Here is an 18054-nt window from a genome sequence, read left to right as displayed (position 1 = left end):
TTCAACTGTCAAATCCATAGGTTAAACGTCAAATGAAATCCAGCATTAACCCCGAAAAGTGGCAAAACTGGAAGCAATTTTTAAGAGAGTGAGAGTGGAGAGAGTGCGAAAATGGCTTTCTCTTCTACTACAAGCTACCAGCAAAATTTCTGCAGGTAAAAAATGGCAGAACTGATTTTTCGACTTTTGTTTGACGATTATTTCACAATGAAAAAGAAAATGGACGCAAAACAGAAGAAAAAGTCGAACACTGACAAAACTAATTTAAAAACTGTGAAATAAAAGACGAAAATTGATTTTTTATGTTTCTTTTTGACATTGCTGTCAGATCTACCATTTTTCCGTTCCCTTACTTTTCTGGTAAAAATGTTCATGAGAGAGCAATTTTGAGAAATTTTGACACTTTTCTCTTTTACCACCCACAGTTTATACAGTTGGCCATTCAGCCCAAACTAGTTAGCCCTGACTATTTAGTTTGCTGTCAAATACATAAAATACAAAGGAAATCAAATCACAATAATGAACAATTTATTATGTTTGTTGTCAAATGTTGTTAACAGAACTCTGAATGGCCAACTGTATAAACTGTGTTACCACCCTTACCATTAAAAAAGTAAAGGAACAAAGATTAAATGAAAACAGAGTGCGAGTCTCAAACTTTTTACCTTAACCCGGTATTTACAAATGCCAATATTGGCAAGACAATAGCAAAAATACAAACCTTTTTCACAAATACATTTAAAAAATTTGGTGAAAATGGTTTGTAACTTTGCTATTGCCTTGCCAATACTGTCTGTGTGTAAAAGCCTAGTTAGTGGAATTCTGTAAGTCGATGGTCAGACTAGCACGATTTCAACATGGCGACGTCAAGTTTATAGGCGAGGGGCATGAAGTAGTGAAACCCATGTACATGGTTTTCTGTGTTTGTTGTGTTGCCTCTTCTTGTTATTCGTTGCAAGTTTTTTCTTCCATTTTCTTTCATTTTTATTTTCTCAAGCAAACGTAAACAACAAAACAAGCATAAAAAGATTTAATAAAAACACTTAATTAATGAAATAGTGAAAATTTAACTAATAATATTTAATTATTAATGTTAATTATTTTGTGTTGTTTTTTTAGTTTATTTATGTTTGTTTTGTTTTTGTTGGTATGAGAAGCACAACAAACGCGAATGGTAAAATAAAGAGGACACGCAAAAATCTTAAATATTACGTTAACGTGTGTGGACATTAACGAAACTTGAAAAGAAACTTTAACGAAATTGGTTTCAAGAAACCTTGCTAGTCTGACCATCGACTAAGAGGTAGTTTACACTACCTATCAATGTCATATGACAAGACATGGTACAATAATTCTTAGGTAGGCCACAGCTAACAGCTGATTACAATTTTTTTTTTGTTATGGCTTAATCTGTCAAAACCGTGTTGACATGCAGAGTTGATATTTATTATTGATCAAAAAATTCAACTCTGTTTTGTTTTCATTTCAACATTTCGTTCTTCTTCTTCTTTGTTTACTCATCCGTTATCATTCATCAAAACAATAAGCCTGTCTGGTTACTTTCCCAGCAAGAATTGTCCAGCAAGAACTTTCTCAGAGAGTAAGGGGTTTTTATTCTCTTTTGCTAGAAAATTTTAAAAAGTAAACAGACACCTTCCCTGCAACAACCAGCAAGCAATCAGCTGACTTGCCAAAACAGAACAATTTGTCCGCCAACAAAGGAAGCAAACACGTTGTATTTTATTAAAAATAAAAAAGAAAATGAAACAAAAAAGTATTTTTTCCACTTTACAAATTTGTTCTCCATAAAACAATACAATTAGACTATGTTATTTCCACAATAAAATTGTTTTTAATGTTCACAAACATAAATCAACAAAAAACTAAAAACAGCTGATTGATTGTTTTCAGGAAGAAGAAGAGCTTGCAAGTGCTTGCTAGAAGAAATTTGTCCAGCAAGAATTTGCAAGCTCTCAGTGAAAGAACTGTCAAAATGTCTCTCTCGAATCGCTCTCTTTTGCTGGTTTTTTGTGTTAACAGACGACTTCCAGCAACAATTGGTACAAATTGTTACAAATTTTAGGGTAACCAGACACAGCTATTTTTGACGTTTTAAGCCATAGCGACAGGGTTGTATTTTTTTGGCGATTCTCATACCTGGCCTACCTATGAATTATTGTACCATGTGACAAGAAATAAAAACATTCTATATCTACCCGCGCAGGCAATGTGGAGAGGTAATTGTATTACAATTTTGCTGGTGTGGACGCACAAAGTAAATGGCGTAAGGAAAATCACCAATATTGCACATATTATACTAAGTTTACATTTACGAAATCCACTCGATTTCAACTGTCAATTCCCTTGATTAAACGTCAAATGAAATCCAATGGATTTCAGATGAGATTTCATTTGACGAATACACAAAGGAATTGACAGTTGAAATCGAGTGGATTTCGTAAATGTAAACTTAATATTAGCGACTATATAATGATGGTCCCGGTCCACACTAGAGTAAATTTCATTAAAAAATTTCATGAAATTAGGTGTTCTTAGGCCGAATTCCCCATTACAGCAATTTCATGATTTTACTCTTCTATGGAACTCAATCTAGAGACTCATAATTTCATGTTAAAATTTCAGTGAAATTATTCTAGTGTGGCCCGGGACATGGAAAATTTCATGTCATACGACATTTACATATAGTGTAAACTACCCCTAACTAATTTTTTGGTTACCGACAATTATCGGTAAGTCGATGGTCAGACTAGCACGATTTCAACATGGCGACGTCAAGTTTATAGGCGAGGGGTATGAAGTAGTGAAACCCATGACGATCGTACATCCAACGCGCTAGATGAATGCCTTCCATAAATGATAATGACAGTCACGTTGCTTTATTAAAGCTGCAAACTACCATGTATTTTGTCGCTGCGAAGTCTATCACCACATTCCGTTGTATGATGTATCACTGTATAGACTGCATTTCCGACTGTTGGGCCGAAAATGTTATCCCGTTCAACTTTGGAATTAAAATTGCATAGAAAAGTTGTAATGTCGTGGGCAGGGCAACTTAAATATATCTTTGGTCTTTTCCTCCTTATCTTCTGTGGGAACATGAGCGCAAATAAAACTAAGGCTGAATATTTTAGCGTTTTTTTTTTTAATTGTAGAAGTCTTTTATACAATCGGGGTGAATCTGAGGACCAGATGTTTTAACCTCCGACTAATAGCCCGTTTAGACTAGTCATTTTAAACCGACTCGATTTCTAAATCCAACTTTCAAATTCTAGTTGTTTAGACTAGTCTAAAATGATATAAGATGCCAGTCAGCTGATCTTTGTTTACGTATACATACGCGAATTTGCAAAAACAATTGCTTGAAAATTAAAAATGGAATGGAATACAAAAAATAATCTGACGAATTGCTATTAAATATGTTGTTTACAATTTATTGGTCTGTTCCTTTATGGGTACTTTACACGATATGTATTTTACATATGGGTTGTCACTTTGCGTATACATTTTGTATATACACGTATTGCACTGGACCTGGGTTGCTTTCGATGTCACCGGCGCAGAGGAGAAGGAGGCTGAGCAGACAGGCCGGTGTTGCCTGCTCAGTTAGGAGAAAAATGATTGGGATAGAGGTAGGAGGTAGTAAGGAAATGAAAGGGGATAGTGATACATACTGTGTTTCCTGTATTGGGGAGGTAGCAGTCCTTGGGCAAGGGTTTCCTTGCGTCGGTCCCGGAACATAGATCCAACTGCTGTGAGGACCGCTGCTGTTGTTGTTGCCGGTGTTGGTGCTGGTAAAACCAACAGCAGTGCCACTGCTGTTGTTGTTGCCGGTGTTGATTATGGTATAACCAACAGCACTGCCGGTGTCGGTGTTAAGGGTCACTGTGCAAGATATTTGTAAGTTATCTAAACCACTTATCAAGTCGTTATAAAATTTGATTTCGTTGAGGTCAAGGTTGCATTGACCATAGTGTAAAAATTTATGTAACGGTTCCAAAATTTGAAATGGTACGTCATCCAACAATATGGAAGACACATTGTCAAACGGGATTTCGTTGGTAAGTTGTCTAAAGAAAGGGCTAATGACGTACAACATTACGGCGTTAATGTCGAACACATAACCACCAGCAATAATTTGACATGTTCTGGCAAGGTTTGTTTTTGTTGCAATGACTTCATGGAAAGGGTTGCAATAGTTTTTATTTATTAATGTTATTTTACTGAAAGTAAAAAAATTATATTAGTCTATCTTATATATAAAATATGGTATGTTTGTATGTTCCAAAACGGCTGAACACATTTTCTTGAAAACTTCAGAGAATGTATAGGGAACGCGTGGTGACCGAAATTTATGAAAATTACAAAATGTTGTGTATCGTTATGTGAAGCTATTTTAAAGGGTTTTAGTAGATTTTAGCAAAAATGATCAAATCTATGGTTTTTATACCCTACACTATTATGTGGGGAGGGGTGTTATAAGTTTGTTTTGGGAAAAATTAATGTAACGCCGCAATCATGGTAGAATAAAGTAAAGGTAGGCCACAGCTAACAGCTGATTACAATTTTTTTCTTTTTATGGCCTAATCTGTCAAAAGCTGGGTTGACATTTTGTGCTATTTTTGACATTATGCAATCATAAAGGTAGATGTATAGCTGAATTGTTCCAAAAAAAACGTCTGCTGTAACACTATATCTTAAAATTGAAAACAAGGACAAGCAAAACTTACGAATGAACGATTTATCAAATATTGATATTAATTTAAATTTGTTCCAAAAGTACGGGAATGTAAAAATTGCAATTTTTGTAAAAATTCTGCTGACATTTATATGCAAATCGGATGGCAGCAATCACGATGTCAGATTAGCCAAACTTGTCAAGTAGAAAATAAGTGAATGACATTTTTTCACTGTCATAAGTTTGGGAAGAACTTTTGCTATTTTTGGGACACTTTTCCAACGAGAATATTCTGGAGCCTAGCTAAAGAAATGTTTTTACCCTATATGGCACTTTTAACATATAAAAAGTGAAGCTCTAAGTTCCATATGTTTTTGTAATACGGGATAGCTATGCAGGTACATCTACCATTATTATTGTACCATGCCATTTGACGTTTTAAGCCATGGCTGCAGGATGACATTTCTCAGTGATTTTCATACCTGGCCTACCTCTACTTTATTGTACCATGGCCGCAATTATGGACCAATCGTCACGAATTTTTGTATGGAGGTGGGTTTTAGAGCATAGTAGACACCTATTGTTACTGGTGATGATCGTGAAGTGGACCAAAAACAAAATTTTTAACCAATTTTGTAGCTGCTCTGTAGGTCGCAATAATAGTCCGATCGCCTTGAGGTTTTAAATAAGGTAAGAGTATATTACAAGGAAGAAGTTTGTAATTTGAGATGGTGATCAGGTAATATTAATAGGGTTAAATGAACCAATACTTTTGTGTCAAAATTGTGAAATTTTTTAATATACAGCTTACCTCATTATTCTTGGAATACATATTCCGGGTAAGTAAGCTATACTTGGAAAATAAACTTTTGACTAAAAATGTTATATTTTTATTTAGGAAATGTTTAACCGCTTTGGTTACTTGTTATTCATGAAAAGTTTAAAATTTTATACTAACTTTTTATCGTGGGAAATTTCTTTCTACCCAATACAGGTCTGTATCCATGCTGGCGTACTCAATTAGGGCATCGTACCTTGCTTTTGCATAATGCATTGTGTGTACGGTCGGTTTAGCGAGGCAGTGGGAACGAATATTGGCGAAGTATGTTTCTATTGTTGCATGTGTTGTTAGTCTCATTAGACTAATATTTCCATGCCTCACCAATACCATTTTTAGGGTTGACATAGTCCGTGCATACATCTCATGCAGGGGGATATTTGTGCTGCTGAAAAATTCCTTAAGACGAGTTAAGCTGAAAACAGATACAACGTTTGATTAAAGTTTTGCGTTGGGCGTCGAGAAAAAAACAACAACAACAGGGCGACGACGACACCAAAGTCCAGCGTTTATCTGTTTGTCGGCATATATTTCAAATGAATTTGAATTTTTCGGCATCATGCCCAACAGTGTAAAAACGGCCAAAACGACACAAAACTTTACCCAAACGTTGTATCTGTTTACAGCTTTAATCTGGTCAGCTTCGCACGGAAAGAGCTGTGCTCATCTTCAGTGATCAGTTTGCAAAGATCAATCATATATTCTAAGTATTTCCGCGTAGCCCTCAATGTAACGTCAGGCGCCTCTCCCAAGTTTCTCAATTCGCTTTCCTTACGAAGCAGACGTTGTACAACCTTCTCACTATACACTTTCATATACAATTTGGGATCGAATATTTCCTTGAAATAAAAATTTTCTAAAAATGAAGTGTTCTTAATAATGGCGGTTACGTGGTTGAATTTCACCAATACATCATCGAAAGTGGTCTTGTTGGTCGTTAATGCGCGAGAGGCACAACAGACAATGTGGGCCAGGTCCACGCACCAACTGATATGCCTTTGTTCATCTATAAATATATCACCATTTTGTACGGCATACAGCAACGGTAAATGTGGTGTGGCAGCATCGCAGACAACAGTCACTATTTGAAGACCAATGCGGTCGGCTACATCATATAAGACAGGAAAGCATTGCTGCAAATCCTCCGTCTTGTTTAATGGGGTGGCGAAATTCCCAACAACAACATACCACTCTCCTATCAAACCGGTTAGCATGAAGGTATACAACATTTTAACCTCTTCATCCTCCGCCGAAGCTGAGTACGCAATATTTATATTCCTCCGGTTTTTCAGCAAACCATTCCACCAATTTCCTTATTGTGGACTCCTGCAGCCCCATTGGTTTATGGGGGAAAAGACTTTCCTCCACTGCTTGAAGGGGTGGAAAGTTGCAATTCAAATGTTTCGACTTTAGTGGGAATTTAACTAGGCGTTTACACCAGACAGTTTGTCTTCAAATACAACTCTGATTTACTAACACATACATATATTTGTCGTTTGTCTCCCAGCTGTCCATCATTTTTTCACAGACAGCCGTGTTAACTAATTTTTGACATTTTTGCAAAATTAAGAGAGATAGCAATTGAAATGTGTTAAAAACAAAAGAAAAGGAACAAAAACAAAATGTGTGAACGGAAAACAAAAATAAATCGACGATTTTCATTCATAATTTTACAACTGTTTTTGCAGTTGTCTGGACGCCACGTCACACAGGCATGTTTTGGGTTTTTGACAATAATACATGAACTCAACTGACCTGTCATTTGTAAACGCCGGGTAAGGCTTCTATTACCAATTTTTTTTCCGGCGTATGGTAGCAACTCCATGGCAAGGTAGGCAGAAAAGAATTTTATTTATTGGAGATCAGAAGCCAAAAGTGCAGGCTGAAATTTAAAAAAACGAGCGCTGTTAACTTCATACATTTGTACACAGTTCCGGTACTAAAAAAAGAACAACTTACAAAAGTGTAGTTTACCACTTTCATACAAACTGTGTACAAGTAGCAAGATCTATTTAACAGTAGTGCGATTCTCTAACGCATTTTTTGAGTTACCGACAATTGTCGGTAAATTTAAAATGCTTATAATTTCGGTAATTACCGATGTTTTTCGATAAGTTAGCGACGAATAAAAAGCAGTCGTAGAGTTCTACCGATAGCAAGAGTGTTGTCAACTTTTATTTGAACTTTTCATTAATAATTTTGCGTTTTAAATTTACCGATTTTTGTCGGTAATTCAAAAAATGTGTTAGAGAATCGCACTACAGGTCACGTAAGTAGCACAACAACAACTTCTTTTTGGCTGAAAATTCTTCAATATGTCAAAATGTTATTCAAATACTTGAATACAACAAAATATGGACTCAAGCTGAAATAAACACAAAGATGTAAAATTCTGCAGTCCAACAATAAAAAACGCCAACAACAATTGGCCTGTTCCCGTACTTTATAAAGTGGTAAAAGTCGTAAAAGTTGTAAAAGTCGTAAACGATTTTCATATAAATTTTGCGTACGGGAACGCAAAATGTGTAAAAGTGGTAAAAATTGTAAAAACTTTTTAGTTCTGGAACAGAGCAAATAATAGGCATCAGCACGGCCTTGTTGATCAATGCGTAATGCAAAAACAACAACTTTCTCGTTGTTTTATCCCCGCTTATTGAAGCAACATCCCTATGTTCGTATTCTTTGCAAAGCAAAGACGACATAAAAACAGTGGTGGATATGAAATTCTTTAGTTCGACTCAAATTGTAGGGTAATCAGTTTTAGGGCCATCATGGTACAATAATACAGGTAGCATTATCAAGCCAGCTGAAGGTAACATAATGTGTCAATTGCATTGAATTGATGTTAAATTTTGACATCTTATGTTACCAACAATTGCCGATGCGGCTACCTGTGTATTTGTACCATGAGGGCCATATAGCATGGTAGAATAAGAAAAGGTAGCAGCAATACACAGCTGACTGAACTGGGTTGTAACGTTAGTGTCAAATTTCATATGACATTTTATACATTTAGTTCTATTTCGATGTACATTGGGGACATATATTTTTTGAGAAAAAATATATCATTCGGAAAAAAACATTTCCCAGAAAGACTTCTTCATATCAATGATATGTAACCTCCTCCAAGTTCGAACTATAAGCCGCGCAGTAAATCCCCGCTTGTAGAGGCGATACAACGTTTGTTAATATGTGAGGTATTTTGTTAAAATTTAAAAAAATAAAGCCCTAATAAACATGTGCTTCTTTGATTTCTAAAACAAAACATTGAAACAGCTTCTCCTTTTTCTATGAATTTCCAGCGACCCCAAACTTTTCTGCAAGAATTGTACTTTCTGCGAGAATTTATGCATTTAGTGGAATGATGTGGAAACATAAAAATTGAAAATGTAACGAATTTTCATTCATGTTTTCCAAAATATTCAACCAAATGTGAAAAATTATTAGTTTTTTAAATTCCAATAATTTATAGACCTTTCCTTGTTTTGTTTACAAATACAACTGGCAGTAACGTTACAAACAAAAACAAATTCCTTTGTGGTTGTTGTTCGAGTTGTATTTGTTGTAGTATTAACTTTACCTTATATATGTTCTACCATGGCCATATAGCAAATTTCTCATTTTGTTTAATTTGCTGGATGGGCTTATTGACCTGTTTATCGATACAGAGTCGGCGGAAAAGGGAACTGATGAAGTTGTTTGGTGACAACTGAAACTATAGTATTCCCTACCCTCCGCCCGCAACTAATCAATTTCATATCCACTGTAAAACATTTTGTTGTTATTCAAATACTTGAATACAACAAAATATGGACTCAAGCTGAAATAAACACAAAGATGATAAATTTATTTTGTCGTTTGTCAACCTTGTCAAAACAGTTTTGACACAATAGGATGACCTCAAGAAAAAATTGTAATCAGATGTTTGCTCTGTCCTACCTTCTAATGATTGTACCATGCTTGCAACTACTTCTCGTTTCTCTTTTACTGAACAAGTTTGTTATCGAACAGCATTTTGTAAAAGTTTGTAAAAATTTGTACAAAGTTTTGAGTCATCGTACAGACCTTTGGCCTGTTCCCGTAATTTATAAAGACGTAAAAGTTGTAAAAGTCGTAAACGATTTTCATATAAATTTTGTGTACGGGAACGCAAAATGTGTAAAAGTGTAAAAACTTTTTTTAGTTCTGGAACAGAGCTCTTATGGCCCCGGCACATACGGTCCGTTGTGCGACGCGTCGCACGTTGAGAACAACAACCATATGAAAAAAGTGTAAGTGATGCCAAGTTTGTTCTTAAAGTTTTCATGTGGTTGTTGTAACGCGACGCTCTACGCTCCGTATTTGCCGGGGCTATTATAACCAAAGGTCGACTTCGATTTGTCGACTTTTGAAACCAAAAAGTCGACTAGTCGATTAATCGAAAGTCGACATGCCTATCCCTATTTGTAACGCGAACTCAACATTGTGAAATTGTCATTGTAAAAAATACACTATTTCATCCTCGACTTTAATGCCGTCGAAGCTGAGTACGCAATATTTATATTCCTCCGGTTTTTCAGCAAACCATTCCACCAATTTCCTTATTGTGGACTCCTGCAGCCCCATTGGTTTATGGGGGAAAGGACTTTCCTCCACTGCTTGAAGGGGTGGAAAGTTGCAATTCAAATGTTTCGACTTTAGTGGGAATTTAACTAGGCGTCTACACCAGACAGTTTGTCTTCAAATACAACTCTGATTTACTAACACATACATATATTTGTCGTTTGTCTCCCAGCTGTCCATCATTTTTTCACAGACAGCCGTGTTAACTAATTTTTGACATTTTTGCAAAATTAAGAGAGATAGCAATTGAAATGTGTTGAAAACAAAAGAAAAGGAACAAAAACAAAATGTGTGAACGGAAAACAAAAATAAATCGACGATTTTCATTCATAATTTTACAACTGTTTTTGCAGTTGTCTGGACGCCACGTCACACAGGCATGTTTTGGGTTTTTGACAATAATACATGAACTCAACTGTCCTGTCATTTGTAAACGCAGGGTAAGGCTTCTATTACCAATTTTTTTTTCGGCGTATGGTAGCAACTCCATGGCAAGGTAGGCAGAAAAGAATTTTATTTATTGGAGATCAGAAGCCAAAAGTGCAGGCTGAAATTTTAAAAAAACGAGCGCTGTTAACTTCTTGCATTTGTACACAGTTCCGGTACTAAAAAAAGAACAACTTACAAAAGTGTAGTTTACCACTTTCATACAAACTGTGTACAAGTAGCAAGATCTATTTAACAGGTCACGTAAGTAGCACAACAACAACTTCTTTTTGGCTGAAAATTCTTCAATATGTCAAAATGTTTGTTTACGTTTTCATACAATTCATTCACAATAACAAAATATTTGACAGATTGAAACCAATCAGCTGGTCGTTTTACGCCACCTTATTATTTCATCATGACAAGTAGTAACAATGTTAACAACTTTGTTGTGAGCTCTGGGAACATCTAGTGTCAAAAGTACAGATTGTTTGGTCAACAAATATAGATGAAATCCTCTAAATACCTAAAATAGGTAGGTACTGTGGTATGGAAGCTATAACAAAACATGGACCTATGTTGACAATTTTTGATTGAGCACTGTAAACCTGAAATACCAAAAAAAAAAAATGGAAAATTCCTCATATAGCAAATTTCTCATTTTGTTTAATTTGCTGGATGGGCTTATTGACCTGTTTATCGATACAGAGTCGGCGGAAAAGGGAACTGATGAAGTTGTTTGGTGACAACTGAAACTATAGTATTCCCTACCCTCCGCCCGCAACTAATCAATTTCATATCCACTGTAAAACTTTTTGTTGTTATTCAAATACTTGAATACAACAAAATATGGACTCAAGCTGAAATAATCACAAAGATGTAAAATTCTGCAGTCCAACATTAAAAAACGCCAACAACAATAATAGGCATCAGCACGGCCTTGTTGATCAATGCGTAATGCAAAAACAACAACTTTCTCGTTGTTTTACCCCCGCTTATTGAAGCAACATCCCTATGTTCGTATTCTTTGCAAAGCAAAGACGACATAAAAACAGTGGTGGATATGAAATTCTTTAGTTCGACTCAAATTGTAGGGTAATCAGTTTTAGGGACTCAAGCTGAAATAAACACAAAGATGATAAATTTATTTTGTCGTTTGTCAACCCTGTCAAAACAGTTTTGACACAATAGGATGACCTCAAGAAAAAATTATAATCAGATGTTTGCTCTGTCCTACCTTGTAATGATTGTACCATGCTTGCAACTACTTGCAAGTACTTCTCGTTTCTCTTTTACTGAACAAGTTTGTTATCGAACAGCATTTTGTAAAAGTTTGTAAAAATTTGTACAAAGTTTTGAGTCATCGTACAGACCTTTGGCCTGTTCCCGTAATTTATAAAGTCGTAAAAGTTGTAAAAGTCGTAAACAATTTTCATATAAATTTTGTGTACGGGAACGCAAAATGTGTAAAAGTGTAAAAACTTTTTTAGTTCTGGAACAGAGCTCTTATGGCCCCGGCACATACGGTCCGTTGTGCGACGCGTCGCGCGTTGAGAACAACAACCACATGAAAAAAGTGTAAGTGATGCCAAGTTTGTTCTTAAAGTTTTCATGTGGTTGTTGTAACGCGACGCTCTACGCGCCGTATTTGCCGGGGCCATTATAACCAAAGGTCGACTTCGATTTGTCGACTTTTGAAACCAAAAAGTCGATTAATCGAAAGTCGACTTGCCTATCCCTATTTGTAACGCGAACTCAACATTGTGAAATTGTCATTGTAAAAAAATACACTATTTGGCCAAAACCACTTTAAACCCGCAAACAAACACACAAAAAAATCATTTTTGATAATAAAAAATTATTTTGTACTCCTTTTCTCAGACACTGATTGTGTCTGACTTCGAGAATTAACTTCTGTGACTGGGATTTTCTGATATTTGTGTTTCAGAAATGGGGAAACTCGTAAAAATCTGGCAATTCCCTTCTGGTTGTCAGATTTTTCCCGCTGAAATTAGACGACCAAAAGAAAATTGTAAAATTGTAATGTGAGATTCCATTAGGAAAACGTGTGTACGTGTGTTTGTGTCGTGTCCAGTTAGGAATCTCACAAGCAATTACTCATCAAAGTTTTATATGCAAAATGATTCAAAAGCCTCCCCTTATCAAACTGCGAAATTTGAAAGAGTTGCAATGTAGTCAGAAACTAAAAGCAGAGGCGGTTGAGGAACCTCTCAAAACGCCTGTCAAGCGAAAGAAACCTGCGTTACGAAAAGCAACTACATCAGTGACAAAGAAAAAAGTTACATTAGCAACAGTTGAATGCAACACACCAAATGCAGGTTTAGCTGTACCACCACCACAGCCTCCAACAACAGGAAAACGCACAAAATCTACTGCTAAGGAGCCACCGCCCAATCAATTGCGTATTAATGCATTTTTCAAGACTTGTGAAAAAACCTATAAAATTGAACCGCCGAAAGAAGAGCCAACACCATTTCGTAAAGCTGCAACGGAGGTAAAGAAAATTGAGAGCCAAAAGAAATCTACTACAAACGGAAAAGCACGTACCAAATTGACAGGACGTAAAAGGCTTTTTGTTGAAGAGGATGAAGTAGATAACGTAGAACCCCCCAAAAGTAAAAAATCTCCCGGTAAAGAGAAAGTTCAGAAAATGCAATGCAAAACAAATGATGAATGTATTGATCTCATTTCGGAAAGTGAGGATGAACAAGAAAAACAACAAGAGATTGTGGCGGATGTAGAACCAAAGAAGGAACTTATCTCGCCGATAAATGGCAATAAAACAGTAAAACAAGAAATTCAATTTAATAGCAATAGCAACAGTACTATGAACAATGAAGAAGCAAGTGCAACAACACGTGTATCCGGTGATGCTAATTCGAATCCAACCACATCATCATCCTCCAGACCTAAAGTGTTTGATTCGGGCACATCAGGAGCTGCCAAATATCTGCTAACAACTCCACCCAGATCAACATCATCAAATTCTTCAGCCAAAACTCCCTCAACATCAAAACGGAAACAACCCAAACCATGTCCACCCTATAAAGTAATTGAAGGCACCAATTTTGCTGTGGACGCATTCCAGTTTGGTTATATTGAGGGTGTTGATTTTTATTTTCTAACTCATTTTCATGCCGATCATTATATTGGATTAACGAAGAAATTTGCGAAACCTTTGTATATGAGCAGTATTACAGGTACGTGTTGCAGGTGTAAGGAAAACATGGAGAGGAGAAGAAGTGGCAGTATTCTTTTATTGCAGTAGACTTTTTCTTTCGTAGAAGGTCTTTAATATATTCTTTCATAGAAGAAGACTTTGAGGTCTTCATTCATTGAAGAAGACTTTGAGGTGTTATTCCAAAGCAAAAGACTTTAAGGTCTTCTTCCATTGAAGAAGACTTTGAGGTGTTCTTTCATAGGAGAAGACTTTGAGGTCCACTTTCATAGGAGAAGACTTTGAGTTCCATAATAGGAGAAGACTTTGAGGTATACTTTCATTAAAGAAGACTCTGAGGTCTACTTTCATAGTTGAAGGCTTTTAGGGCTTTTTTCATTGAAGAAGACTTTGAGGTCTTCTTTCATTGAAGAAGACTTTGAGGTCTTGTTCCATAGGAGAAGACTTTGAGGTCCACTTTCATAGGAGAAGACTTTGAGTTCTGCTTTTATAGAAGAAGACTTTGATGTCTCCTTTCATTGAAGAAGACTCTGCGGTATTCTTCCAAAGCAGAAGACATTAAGGTCTTCTTCCATAGCAGAAGACTTTAAGGTCTTCTTTCATAGCAGAAGATTATAAGGTATTTTTTCATAGCAGAATACCTTGAGAACTTCCCCCGTGGCACGTGGCAGAAGACTTAAAGACCATCTTTCGTACAGAGGAGTTATTGAAAATAGTAACCCATGTTAGCCCCACCTCTTCTTTGCTTATCATTCTGTTGTTTTTTTTTCATCTTATCAAACCCTATTTTTAACATCTCTTCCCTTTCTATTCCAGCCCGTTTGGTACGCACTTTTATACCCATCGATGAACAATATATCCATGAATTAAATCTCAATGAACCTGTCGTTGTGAATGACATTGAAATTACCGCCTTAGATGCCAACCATTGCCCTGGTGCCATCATGCTATTGTTTAAGAATAAGAAGACCCAAAAATGTATACTCCACACTGGAGATTTTCGTGCCTGGCATGGTATGGAAGAGGAACCTGCCTTTTGGAATAACACCATTGATACCATATATTTGGATACAACATATCTGTCACAAAAATACGCCTTCTGTACCCAATATGAGAGTATCGATAGAGCCAAGCTTGTAATCCAAGATTTTCAAACAAAACATTCCGATAAAAAAATCTTGTATGTGTGCGGTTCATATGTTATTGGCAAGGAGAAATTTTGGTCATCATTGGCTGAGCAATTTGGTTTGAGGGTATGGACTGAAGAGAATCGTAGTAAGGCCTTGGAGGCAATAGGCGATGAACAATTTAATTCCGTACTCGTCAAACATCCCAAGGAAGCTGATATGCATGTCATAACAATGGGAAAACTGTCCTATTTGGTGAGTTTGAGAAAGAAATGCTTTTTGGAATCTATTTAATTTAATTCTTGTCCTTTTTTCCTGCAGAACTTGGTAGACTACTTCTCAATGTATGAGGAACAATATGACATTTTATTGGCCATACGCCCCAGTGGTTGGGAAAAAGACTCTCGACCACAATATCGTGGAAAAATCAATATTGTCGGCATTGAGTACTCCGAGCATTCCAGTTATGAAGAAATGAAAAGATTTGTACGATTTCTTAAACCTAAAAATGTGATCAGCACAGTACCAGTAGGCAGAGATTTAATGATTGCCGGAAAAGTACCTGAAAAATGGTATCAATATGAAAAACTACAAACTTCAACAAACTATCAACCACGTATAGATCAGTTTTTGGGTCGAGGCACGCCACAAAGAAAAGCCCTCCTACTGCGCAAAGCAAAAACAAATTGTGACGATTTGGAACATTTTGTTTCACCTTTGAAGAAACCAAGCGAAATTAATAACAACACTAAATCTAATGGAGACGATGGTGGTGGTGAAGTTATTGAGTTAATCTCCGAGAGTGCCTCTGCATATGAATTTGATCCTCCATTAACATTGAACAAAATTAAGAAGGAAAATGTCGTAATAAATGGCAATATAAAACAGGAAAAAGTCACACCAAAGAAAGTTTCAGAAAAGAACACAAAGTGTGCCTCTACAAATGAAATTGATGCTCCAATAACATTAAATAAGAATAAGAAGGAAAATTGTGGTGTGAATGGAAATATAAAAAAGGAAAAGGTGACGCCAAAGAAAGTTCTAAAAAAGAAAGTAAATAGTCCCCGCATTGTTGTGGAAAAGAAAAACTCTACAAAGAAAATAGAGGACAAGCAAACCAGTGAAGTCTTGTTAAGTGAAAACTTAAAGGATGGGGAAAGTTGTAGCCTTTTTGTAACAAATTCCTCAGATTTCTTTGAAAGTCCGGCCCCAAAAACCAGATGTAGTCGACGTATTGTTTCCAATAGTTCCAGTGAGGAGATTAGGGTATCACAAAAACGTCGTCCTGCAGCCAGCAGGAAACAGAAAACATTGCAAACTATCGAGGAAAATGCTACAGGCGAGGAGGAGGTGGTCTCTAAACAAGACACAAAAAGCGAAAAGCCCACAGAAACAAAAGAAAATGATGATTATTTGTTTGAGGGTCCTTCGACCAGTAAAGAGGCTGCTAGACGTAATCCCTTATTGAAATCAAACACTACTTCGGCGTCTTCACATGAGGGAGATGCAGTCAGCAATAAAAAACCGTATCAAATAACTAAACAGCCTTGTGAAAAATCCAACAGAAATGATGTAATACCCGCTTCGCAAACTACCTTAGATTTGGAAAATACGCCAAGACCTTTGAGGGATAAATTTAAATATCTTAGTCTACCCGATATGATACCTGCCTCACAAACATCCCGTGACTTAGAAATGACACCCAGGCCCTTGCGTAACAAAGCCGCATGGCGGCAATTAAACGAAATAATACCGGCCTCTCAAACCACAGCCGATTTGGCAAGTACCCCAAGGCCCATACGCAATAAACGGAAAAATGCAAATACTAAATCAACAGAGGCAGATACGACCAATTCCGCCAGTCCACCAAAACGAATTTCCACCTCTAGTACAGATACCTCAACAGGTGGCAAACAGCATGATGTAGGCTATAATTTTAATGCAACTCCACCCCAAAATTCAGTTTTCAATGAATCCCAAGTCTTAACACAATTACCCAACAATGAAGAGGAAATCTTAGATATTTACAATACTTCACAGTTAATCAGTAAAGTTGTGAAAACTTTAGCCGATCATCAGCCCGACAAAAGTATTGATCATATTCCACCCGAATTGTTATCCGATCCAGATGCCGCCGATGATTGGTTGGACTAATAAATAATGTAAAAGAATAGATGAAGAATGAATGCAAAGCATTTGTTGTACAAATTATAGGTAATAGATTTACCAACATTTCGTTTTTTTTAATTCTTTTTAATTATTTCCTAAATACTTAAATCAAAAAATAGTTTTTAAGTTATTTGTTCTTTTTTTGTATAGGAATGAAATTTAATGTTAACATGGAAAATAAACATTGTTGTATTTTTTATATGGAAATGTAGTCTTTGAGACTTTTCCACATAGCCGGTCTATTGAAAATTGGAAAGTATGCACATATAGCAGCCGGAGTTTTGTAATAGGTGCTTTAGGGGTCGATTCCGTATCGTCTCTGTGACAAAATTTAAAAAAATGTACTACGTAAAGCGATAGAAAAATCGTCGATAAATAGTTATCGGTGATGTTGCGGAGCGTTTTTTGTTTTGCTTTGAATAAATTAGAAAAAAAAATATCAGAACAAGTTGTACACAAAAGTTATAGTTTCCTAAAATGATAAGCTCAGTGGAACTATTTTTTGATAGTGAAGAAGATATAGTTAACGTAGCATCTGTCAGACGACACTTAAGAGATAAATTTAATACTTTAGAATTGCCATCAGTATTGTGAGTTTGCTTGGTTTCCAACATTCATCAAAATAATTGTTAATTTTTTAGGTTTAAAGCCTATTTTCGGCTTCCAAAAGACGCTGTTATTTACATATATAGTAGAGGCATTTAAAAATATCTTTAAAAACCCACAGATCAACAGCAATACAGCCACTCCTTAAAGTGTGTTCTACTTTAAGGTTTTTGCAGAAGGAAGCTTTCAAAAATCCCATGGCAATGAATTTAACCTCGGGATGGCTCAACCCACATTGTCTAAGGTATTAAGCGAAGTTCTGGAGTTAATAGAAAAATTGTGTAAAACTAGGATTGTTTCCAAATTAACAGAAGAGGAAAAGCGTCAAAATAAAAACAATTTTTTTTTATTTTTGCCTTATTAAGGCGAAGGTCATTTATAGTGATATTTA

At 36.0% G+C, this 18054-nt stretch overlaps 1 protein-coding gene across 1 annotated transcript; it reads left to right on the top strand.

Moving 5' to 3' along the window:
- The first annotated feature begins 12292 nt into the window (after nt 1-12292).
- Snm1 (DNA cross-link repair protein snm1) lies at nt 12293-17264 on the top strand. The gene is made up of 3 exons (XM_073984340.1): nt 12293-13783; nt 14578-15143; nt 15210-17264. The coding sequence occupies exons 1-3, from the start codon at nt 12703-12705 to the stop codon at nt 17040-17042; spliced, it is 3480 nt and encodes a 1159-aa protein (XP_073840441.1). The 5' UTR covers nt 12293-12702; the 3' UTR covers nt 17043-17264.
- Nucleotides 17265-18054: the final 790 nt, after the last annotated feature.

This window comes from Musca autumnalis, unplaced genomic scaffold (genome assembly GCF_047663935.1).
Source record: "Musca autumnalis isolate F117 unplaced genomic scaffold, ASM4766393v1 scaffold_1, whole genome shotgun sequence".
NCBI classification, from domain to species: Eukaryota; Metazoa; Arthropoda; class Insecta; order Diptera; family Muscidae; genus Musca; species Musca autumnalis.
This window is presented reverse-complemented; position numbering and strand designations above follow the sequence as displayed.

What these genes read in the sequence shown, in the direction of transcription:
- Snm1 (XM_073984340.1), top strand. Translation starts at nt 12,703, where the DNA reads ATGATTCAAAAGCCTCCCCTTATCAAACTGCGAAATTTGAAAGAGTTG. An exon ending in GTATATGAGCAGTATTACAG is followed by an intron (nt 13,784 to 14,577) that starts GTACGTGTTGCA and finishes TTTCTATTCCAG; the next exon opens with CCCGTTTGGTACGCACTTTT. An exon ending in TGGGAAAACTGTCCTATTTG is followed by an intron (nt 15,144 to 15,209) that starts GTGAGTTTGAGA and finishes TTTTTCCTGCAG; the next exon opens with AACTTGGTAGACTACTTCTC.